Source organism: Myxocyprinus asiaticus, chromosome 30 (assembly GCF_019703515.2).
Source record: "Myxocyprinus asiaticus isolate MX2 ecotype Aquarium Trade chromosome 30, UBuf_Myxa_2, whole genome shotgun sequence".
In the NCBI taxonomy this organism is placed as follows: domain Eukaryota; kingdom Metazoa; phylum Chordata; class Actinopteri; order Cypriniformes; family Catostomidae; genus Myxocyprinus; species Myxocyprinus asiaticus.
The window spans coordinates 25,931,116-25,941,461 of NC_059373.1; the positions used below are offsets into that span (position 1 = coordinate 25,931,116).

Sequence of the window (10,346 nt, forward strand, 5' to 3'; positions counted from 1 at the left end):
TGATCATACTTTTTTTTAATAGACATTACATGCAAGGTAACTCTTTGTAATTTACAGTGATATTACAGAGCTTACATGCAAAATGTGCTTATTTGTATAAAATAGTTTGATATTACAAAATATGTACACTATCAATACATAGAGGCAATATCCTATAGTTATTCTTTCCATATGCTTTACCTAAATTAAGTTTTTGACCACAAAAGTCAATGAGGTCTTGTCTTTTTACATCTTTTTAAATGTCTTTTTAAATAACTATTGTGCAGAAAATAATAGACAAAAGAAAACAAAATCTGTGGTTCTTACTCCCAATATTCATTTGGACTTAAATCAGTTCTGCAAGGGCTAGTACACTTTCAGTTCACAATCTCACGCTTCTCATGGTGCAGCTCTAGATCTGTGAATATGTCATTGGGGTTCTTACAGCTTAGGTTGCAGAAGCAGGCATTAATCCACATGACTTGCCAGGTGAAGCCAGATCCATTAGGACACTGAAACTCAACCTCAACAGTCTTAGATTTGTACGGGATGCAGCAGCGCTCGTCCGTACACACTCCACAGTATTTGGGCCAGTAAGACTGTGTACTGGTGCAGCCTGAGATAGTGAAGTTGTGTGGCCTCTCCGACCTGTAGATGTTCAAACACTTCTTTCCAGGCTTTTGGAGAAATAGGTAAAATAAGGAGACAGAGTTGATATATAATGGTTGTGACAGAAAATATTAGCACCATTACTCTAAAATGACATGTAAAAACTTTAACCACAGCCTGTGACATTACTGATCTCATAGCAGGTAAAATATCGAATGAGGATCTTCAGGATGAAGGCTGGCTTTTATATTGCCTAATTTTTTGGAAATGTTTCATAAATATCTGATGGTGTTGACAATAAGTAGGACATAGCTTTGAAATCTTATAAAAGAGGTACATTTTTTAAATGAAACTCTTGTCTCTTGCAGCACATAGTTTCTAGTAAAGATATTTAATTAAAATTGTGCTTTTCTTAAGTTTAGCATAATATATATTTACTCTATATGACTATTGAGTCATAGCCTGAGCACAGGTAGTTTTAGGGGTAGTGAGTGATAATGTTGTGTCATAATTTAGATAAAGAGAGCATAAAATGAAATTATAGATTTCAATGGTTTTAATGGTTATCTTCAAAATGTTTCAAAATGTCTAGAATGTCAAGGGTCATTAAGGATCATTGTCCTTATTTACTCAACTATCTATATTTGTTCTAAAATATATATTTTTTATAGTTAATAAAATGGCAACACCAATTTAGGGATTATGAAGGGGTTCATTCATGACAAATACAATTATTTGCAAATTATAAATCATTAATATGCGGTTATAACAACATGTATAAAAAGGGTGACTGTCATGCAATACTTGCCAAATAGTGAGCCATTTTATCTTACATGTTATAAATACTTCAAAACACTTATTTAAAATTAGTAACCTATGAAAATATACCTTAATGTAAAGTGGACACCCATGAAGCATTTATTAAGGAGCTGCCAACATTAGAAACCTGTGCATCAAACTTCAGCATGGTTTAATGGTCATCAGGCTTCCATATGCTGTGAATGAGCATGAAGACCTGAAATGTGTTTTTGCAGAGGACTTTAGGTAACTAGGACTAGGATCAATCATTCTTTTGATATCAATTTCACAAGTAAAGTGACAACACAAGTGAGTCAAGACCAGTGGTGTAATGCATTACTAAGTAATTAATTACTGTAATTGAATTACTTTTTCATTGAAAAAAATAATAATAAATAAAATAAAGTCAGGGATTACTCTTAATTTTTCAGTAATTTAATTACAGTTACTTCTGATGTAATTCTATTAAATATTATATAGACCATAGAACAATTCTATATAAAACAATAGTGAATTTAAAATCGAAATTTAACGTCTAATGTTAAAATGTATATTTTCTAATATAATGCAGCCCCCTTAAATTCTTTGGCCAGTTCATGAATAATTTATTTGATTTTATATGACTTATTTGAAAGAATAAAAAGAACAATTTCATGTCTATCCTTGTATTTTTCATCTGGCCGAGGTTGATAAGGGTTATAGAAAGTAATTAGTAATTAGTAATGCAGTTACTTTTCAGACAGAGTAATTAGTACAGTAATCTTATTACATTGTAGAAGATGTAATTAGTAGTTAGTAATTAATACATTTTTTAGAGTAACTTACCCAACACTGGTCAAGACATTACAGTATTTACTGGTAATGTAAACACAATGCTGACTTAGCAAAATGACATAATCCCTCCTTTTAATCTCACTATTACAGTTTATTTTTGCTACATTGTGACATGAATCATGAATTAGGGCATTTATGTTTTTGATTAATATAAGTATTAATAAGTGTATTTATTAAGCATTTACAACATGCAAGTTCAAATGTTCACTATTTGTTAAGTATTAGCTGCCCTTTTTATGCATGTTGCAATATCTGCATATAAATGATTTATAATGCATTTGTAAATGACTTATTAGTCATGAATGAACCCCTTTATAAACCATGAACAAAAGGAACATTAATGTAAAGTGTTACTAATACATTTTATATTTAATATAGACCTTTAATATAATAATGAATCTGATGGGTAGCTCAGCGAGTACTGACGCTGACTACCACCCCTGGAGTCGCGGGTTCGAATCCAGGCTGTGCTGAGTGACTCCAGCCAGGTCTCCTAAGCAAACAAATTGCCCCGGTTGCTAGGGAGGCTAGAGTCACATGGGGTAACCTCCTCATGGTCACGATTAGTGGTTCTCGCTCTCAATGGGGCGTGTGGTAAGTTGTGCGTGTATCGCGGAGAGTAGCATGAGCCTCCACATGCTGTGAGTCTCCGCGGTGTCATGCACAACGAGCCACGTGATAAGATGCGCGGATTGACGGTCTCAGAAGCGGAGGCAACTGAGACTTGTCCTCCACCACCCGGATTGAGTTGAGTAGCCGGGCCACCATGAGGACCTACTAAGTAGTGGGAATTGGGCATTCCAAATTGGGAGAAAAAGGGGATTAAAAAAAACAAAACAATGAATCTGATGTTTGGATACTTGGATAATAAACACTCCTTTGAATTTAATTAATTGTTCTTAACATTGGTTATAAAGTCAGCTTTATGAATTACTTTGCTAAATGTAACATGCAACCAAGACATACTTGTAGATCAGCAATTAGCGGCACATGTGCTTGGAGCACAAAAAGACTGCCTACCTTGATATGTTTTGTGATGTCCACTTCACATGGTCGAATGTTGCATAGTCTGTTCTCTTTGACCATCTGACACTGCTTGTTGTTATTAGAAATGCGTGAAGACACTCCACGGCCGCAGGTCTTTGAGCAGGGACTCCAGGAGGATGTCTGGGCCACACAGTTCTTGTGCCAGTTGTCCTTTACACTAGAGAGGGCTATAGTATCAGAGTGCAGAGGTGACAGTGCATGCAGTCACTATTTTCTTATTTCAAATAATGTGCGGTTGCAATATCTCAGTACTTCAGTTTGCATGAAACTGAGACTGTCACAATGCCCTCATACAGTCCACAAGGACTTCTACCGTCATACTTTTGACCACTGAATTTCCAGAATTTTTCCATGACTTTTCCATTCATCTGTGATTACTACACTGTAAAAATTGTTAGTGTGAGTTTACAGTAAATTCCTGGCTACTAGTTGCATGACTTTCACAGTATATTTTACAGTAGTATTTCTACAATTTATTACAATTAAAAACAACTGTATACTGTGACTTTGCATTGAGCAGGGCCACGGAATTACTAGAATTTAGCAGTGTTGTGTTGTAGTATCTCAATTATTAAATGTATATTTTTTTAACTTGCAACGTCATAATTGTCACCATTTTTTAGTTTTGTATGCTGCGAGTTGATATCTGTGTGTGTCTGGTTGACAAGTCCCACCAAAGGAGAGAAAAGTAATCCTACCATCGCATGCATTCCTTCCTTATTATTTAGAATTATATTATTGCTTCACATTTAATTGCACCAAATAGTGGTGATTTTACATTGTGACCAAAATAGAAGTCAGTCAATAAATTGTAAACTGATATTTTCCATGCATCTCAATGCAAGATATTGTGTTCTTAAACACAACTGCATCAGCTGAGAGAAAAAATTCCCATCCAGATGGAACACTAAACACCATAATGGTGACTTAAAATGAAACACCATTATCTCACAATGCAGTGCGATATTTATAATTTCTTTTTTTTTTTACAGTAATTTGTTGCGTTAAGTGGATAAGGATTTTTTACAATCCTTTTATAGGGATTGCACTCAAAAAGAACCATTTAAAGCCAACAAACTGTTTCAGAGCTGAGCATAACTACAAAGATTTTCATTAATTATGGAATTTTTTATAGAAAGATTATGTTCATTTCCAATCATTTTCGAGGCCTGTAAATAAAACCCTGGTCATAATGTTTGCGAACAATTTCCTCTCTTTGGGTAGAAGGAACAGTTTGCTCATAATATCCAGTGGCAAACAAGGGTTTAATTTGTTTGTTCCTCCAAATACTGTATAACACAAGAGCACATAAAAGGTCTCTCTGAATCACTAGTCACAATCTTGTATTTACAACACAGCAAAGATCTGCACTGGCTGGCACTATTTATCATTGTTCAGACCAAATTGTTATGTAAATATTTTGTGTTATTTGAGAGTGACAGATCTCATAATGGGATATCTTCCAACCGTTATCAAATCATCAGAACTAATTTTGTGGATTTATTCTTATCTCAACTGCAGGAAATGTGTCAGAAACATACCGGCCATTGCGTGTCGTGGGGCCGTCTTGCGCCCCCTCCTGGACTCATCACAGATCCACTGTTCACAGCAGCGGCCAGGGATTTTAACCCGCTGTGGGTTCAGGCACCACACCCTGGGGGGCTGAGACTCATTACACAGTGAGACACAGCCAATCACCCCATTTACACACAGACACTGGTATTTGCAATTGGGCTGGAAGCTCTGGCCATTGCGATAGATCACACCATTGTGCTCACAGCCAGTGCCAGGCAGATCTGGATAGCGACAAAGAGCAAAACTTTCATACGGTCATAATTCTTATTAAAAGGAATATTGACCGCTATCTAAGACATTATATAGAAGATGAAGTTTTAAATGGGTTTTCATACAGAATTAATGGCAAAGACATGTATTATTGGGATATACTGTGTATCAGAAAACAATACAAAGAAAAGTATGTGATGATTATGTGAGATCTTTGCAATAAGGTAAACAAAATGTATCATAGTTCAGTTCAGTTTCCACTGGCTTGGTTTAGCTGGCTTCCGTCACCTTAATCCAACCTCTAAATCTTCACCGTAATCTAATCTAAGAGTGGAACACAGTGTTAATAAGAAGGCTGTGTTACAGGGCATGTGTTAGTACAAGGACACTTACACGCACATACTCCTTTTTCGTACCTAGGCTTGTCTGCGCTGTAATCACAATAAAGGCCACGATGATGGTCACAGTTTTCTTTCTCGTTGCAAACCTCCCCCACCTGTTTGGCACAAGCACGGCAGCAATCGCAGCCGTCCATGATTAGGCTCACTCCTGGCGGACAGATGGGGGGAGTTTTAGGACATTTGCAGGGCCACTGGCAGTACTGGGTGCGGTTGTAGGGCTCCACTGAGGCGGGCTCTGTTACGGACAGCAGCTTAGAGGAATCCTGGGCGAAAGCCCACTGGATCTGTAAGACACAAATTCCACAGATTTCAGTTTCTGACAGATTTAGGCTTTTGTTTCTTTGTCCAAGTGCTGTCCCGGTTGTAGACAAACATGGAAATGTATTTATGTGCAGATGGGTTTAATAAATTATGTTCTCTGTGGAGGCCTTACAGTTGAAACAGCTCAGCATCTCCAGCAGATGTTCTTTATCTTAAGAAGTGAAATTTCATTTCAACCTGAGTTTAAACTGGAATTTAGGTAAAACACTATTGGAGACATGTCATGAGTTTTTAAATCAAATTTCAGCCCAAACAACACTTGGTAAAATAAATATTAAAATGATTTACAACTTTATTTGTACCCGCCATTTAACCAGATTTTTATTGTCTTGATGTATGGAATTCAAAATGTAATTTGTATAGGACTTTTTCTGCCACAAGCATCAAACAGAACTCTAAAAGTAATGACAGGTTTCTACTCTCCAAAAATAATGTCTTTATTCATGTTTTCACTCTGCTCATCTCTGTGACACTTTAAAGCATTTAATATGACCATCATGACTAGCCCAGGTCAGGATTATCCTTTTGTCCGAGTCCGACCAATGGGAGATGGGAAGAGTTAAAACCTGAAAAAAGTTATTATTTTTGGAGTTCTGTTTGATGCTAGTGGCACAGAAAGTCCTAGACATAAATTTTGCATCCTATACATCTGGCAAACTGTTTTTGGCCCTCGTGTTTTGATTAACATTATATGATTGATTGATTGACTGATATGGCAACAAACTGTTCACGCCTCAGAAACTGGGTGAGATTAGCAGTTGGAGGTGGGTGCGAGACAGACAAAGTTGCATATGATTAAGGCAAAATAAGTAGCCCCTTTTACTCCAATCAAAAAGGGGATACTCTAAATACATCTGCATTATTTTTACTTTTATACCAAGAGACTTGAGACTGTCCTCTTAAGGACCTCTTGGGGGCCTTGCCTGACAAAAGCGTAAATGTTACTCATAACCACATGGCGGCAGTATAGGCCTACTCTCAGACATCACATTGTCATTTCGTCACTGCATTCCTAAAATGCGCGAAATATGACGTAATTTGTTCACATTTTTGCGGAATGTAGTGGAGAATTGAAATGTGGAAAATAGAGGAGGCACAGATGTACTAGTAGTTACGTAATAAACCTTATAATGTGTCTAATCCGCCCCCCCCACCCCCAAACACAGTTGAATCAGGTAGGCTATGCAGTTGACACAATCATTTGTAATGTACAATGTACGTTATAAAGGCAACTTTAGTCTCCATTTGAATGCAAATGTTAATGAGCATATAGGCTAGTCTATTCATTAATATTTTAATCTGTCAGTACAAGTTATTTAAACCTTACGTCTAATAATAGTTTGCAATGATAAAAGCATCCGTCTTAAGTTGATTACAAATTAATAAATTCAATGGCGTTAAACCACAAATGGCAAAAAGGTGTATTTGGTCATGTATGGATCCAGCTGCATGTTTTTTATCTGTTAATTTCACCAAAATATTAATTCTTTAGGCTTCAGACGAGTTGGGTTGGAACTTGGAACTCATTAAGTAAAATATTTTCTTACCTGAGGTACACCGGCAACTAGTAGAACCCACGTCAGGAGCCAAGTCATCACTGGTCCCGAATGATAAATGCATTGAATCCAGAATTCGTAATTAGTGAGTAAACAATCGGGCTCCATTCATTCTGTCAGTTGATAGTCTCTCTCTCACACACACACACACCGCCGCGCGCTTTTCTGGTGCTGCTATGATCAAGTTTTTTGATACTCAGTCCAGACAAGACCATTATATGACGTCAGGACCAATGAAATGCCTCAGACGCGCTCAAAACTAACGAATTGGTCCCATGACTTGGCTAAGAACATCTAGCATTTCTCTGGTACCAAATGATGAAATGGATGTTGTTACTTTTGCATGTTGTTACTTTTCTCTGAGAACTTGCAACTGTCTAATTTTCTTTGAAAGAAGAAAGTGTGAGAAAGAGAGGGAGTCGTTTTAAAACAGGAAAAAAGAGTAAAAGCTCCCATGATCTTTTCATACCCATGATGTATTGAATTTCCACTTTGGCACAGTCTACAGAATGCCATTGTGAAGTCAGTTCTCCCTGATGAATACTGCAGGAATGCCCTGCAACTATTCACATTTCATGCCTTTGGGGAATACATTATATAACACCATCCTTATTGAGTATTTTCCTATCTGTCTTAACCTGACCACTTAATAGGCTATAGTATCTTTAAAGTAGACTTAAAGGGTTAGTTCGCCCAAAAATAAAACTTCTATCATCATTTGCTCACCCTCATGCTATCCCAGATGTGTATGAATTTTTTTCTTCACCAGAACACATTTGAAGAAAAACAGAAAAATATCTTAGCTCAGTAGGTCCTTAAAATGCAAGTGGATGGTGATCAGATCTTTGAAGCTCCAAAAATCACAGGCAGTCAGCATAAATGTCATCTATATGACTCCAGTGGTTGAAAATCGACATGATCACTTTTGGTGAGAAAAATGTCAATATTTAAGTACTTTTTAACTATAAAGCATTGCTTTCGGTAAGCAGCAGTATACGCGTTTCACTTACTAACATTGGCATGTTCACGCAAGAACTGACGCATGTGCGACACACCCTGAAGAGCAGCGCTGTTTACAACCAAGTAGGATGAATGCTTTATAGAAGCTTTGTTAGTTTTGGTTTAGATCTGTATTTATATCTGTTTGTTTACTCACAATGGTCCATTTGTGTGCTTATCCTGGATGTCTCAAATGAGAGGAAAATGTGAGATTACATCCATAACATGCCAACGCAAATTTGTCACACAAGTGACCACGTGAACTCAGCGCTCTCATGAATGCGTATACTGCTGCTGACCGGAAGCGATGGTTTATAGTTAAAAATACTTAATGTTGATCTTTTTTGCACCAAAAGTGATCGTATCGCTTTAGAAGACATTCATTTTACCGCTGGAGTCGTATCAATGATGTTTATGCTGACTGTCTGTGATTTTTGGAGCTTCAAAGGTCTGATCACCATCCACTTGCATTTTAAGGACATATTGAGCTAAGATATTTTTCTGTTTTTCTTCAAATGTGTTCTGCTGAAGAAAGAAAGTCGTACACACCTGGGATATCATGAGGGTGAGTAAATGATGAGAGAATTTTCATTTTTGGGTGAACTATCCATTTAAGTTTATTGGCCGCCTGATGGCCAGATGGGACCCACAACCAAAGTGATGACATCCATTTTTCTGGCAAATGCCTTTATTGAACTAAATTGAATCCACTTGTTGCTTTGTCTAAATGTAGCTAAATGACCATTGTTTGATGCTTTATTCTTGTGGAACTTGTTAAGAGGAAGAATAATGAACATGTGAACACACAAAACCACACAAAGATGACAAACTGGCTTCTTTAATCAGTATTTTTTTTTTAAGAATATGCAGGTGAAGACATTTGTAAGTCAGAGCTTTGAGAGTAATTGGGGTTGTACTATCAAAGTAAAAGTACATCATATTCTTTTAAGCTAATATGCAGTATTTAATTAAGTGCTTTGAATGCCTTATTCCTTCTATAAAATGATTATGTAACAACTTCACAGCAGAAGGGAAGGAGAACACAGGGAAGCGGGTTTTCCAGGCTCAGGTAAGACATTTAATCAGCCACTTCAGTGCTTTACAACTTCACAAACTCATCAGCTTCACAGGCACATAGTTACTTAAACACATCAGCTTTCATAGGCACGTAGTTACTTAAACACATCAGCTTCACAAATACAACAGAACGAACGTAACAGGAGCACCGCGGCCTTCCTTGTGCCAAACTCTCTCTCTCCTCTGCTGGTAGCGTGGCTGCTTATATGCCGCTCTCCCCATGCCACTGGAATTGGAGACAGGTGTTACACATAATCTAGCTCAGGTGCAAGCGCCCTTACCGCTTTCTCCGGACGGACGCTTGACCACGCCCCCGCTGCCACAGATTACTATATTATAAGAGTAATAAGGAAACAGATTTTCATTAAAATGTTATTTTAGTAAGAAAATTCATTAAACACCTTCTGCTGTAAAATATAATGCCTGATATAAAAGAAGAAAGTAGTTACGCAACAATTATAATACATAGATGGGTACTGCACAAAGCAGATATGTTGGACAAGAACTGTTACTATATCATGTATTTTAGCACAGCTGGAACACTGTACTGACCAATCAGCATCCAGAACGAAACCTATATGTTTTTGTAATGCAAAATATGGGTGTGCAAAGTTCACAGGTGCAGAGTTACACTTTGTTAACTCTTGTTCTTAATGGACATCTGATCTAGCAGCCTACGTCAGTTAAGTGTCACACAAGATAAATGAACACAATAGATAGTGATGCTCATCAGCTGACTCTGAAAATAGGATGTTCAGTCTTATATCTTTTAAGTCAAACACAAACCCTCATAAGACTGTCCTTAGCTTTTATGGCTCTTTATGACAAAAACATAAGTCAAGGTCTGCTTAGGAAATTCCCTGTGGCTTCAAAATAATTGAAAATGGGAAATTTTTTTAGATTGCAGGGGGAAAAAATGTAACAAGAGAGAAAGGGACAC

At 37.0% G+C, this 10,346-nt stretch overlaps 1 protein-coding gene across 1 annotated transcript; it reads right to left on the minus strand.

Annotated features, from left to right (window-relative positions):
• Window positions 1-51: 51 nt before the first annotated feature.
• Window positions 52-7,528, minus strand: LOC127420816 (CCN family member 4-like). Its single transcript, XM_051663366.1, has 5 exons — window positions 7,322-7,528; window positions 5,446-5,737; window positions 4,809-5,063; window positions 3,241-3,434; window positions 52-656 (listed from the first exon to the last, which is right to left on the minus strand). Exons 1-5 carry the CDS (start codon window positions 7,436-7,438, stop codon window positions 357-359), a joined length of 1,158 nt encoding a protein of 385 aa, XP_051519326.1. The 5' UTR covers window positions 7,439-7,528; the 3' UTR covers window positions 52-356.
• Window positions 7,529-10,346: the final 2,818 nt, after the last annotated feature.

Bases quoted from the DNA above. Each gene is read 5' to 3' on its own strand.
- LOC127420816 (XM_051663366.1), bottom strand. From the start codon at position 7,438: ATGGAGCCCGATTGTTTACTCACTAATTACGAATTCTGGATTCAATGC. The intron at 5,738-7,321 runs GTAAGAAAATAT...TGTGTCTTACAG, and splicing joins TAGTTGCCGGTGTACCTCAG to ATCCAGTGGGCTTTCGCCCA. The intron at 5,064-5,445 runs GTAAGTGTCCTT...GTCGCTATCCAG, and splicing joins CGAAAAAGGAGTATGTGCGT to ATCTGCCTGGCACTGGCTGT.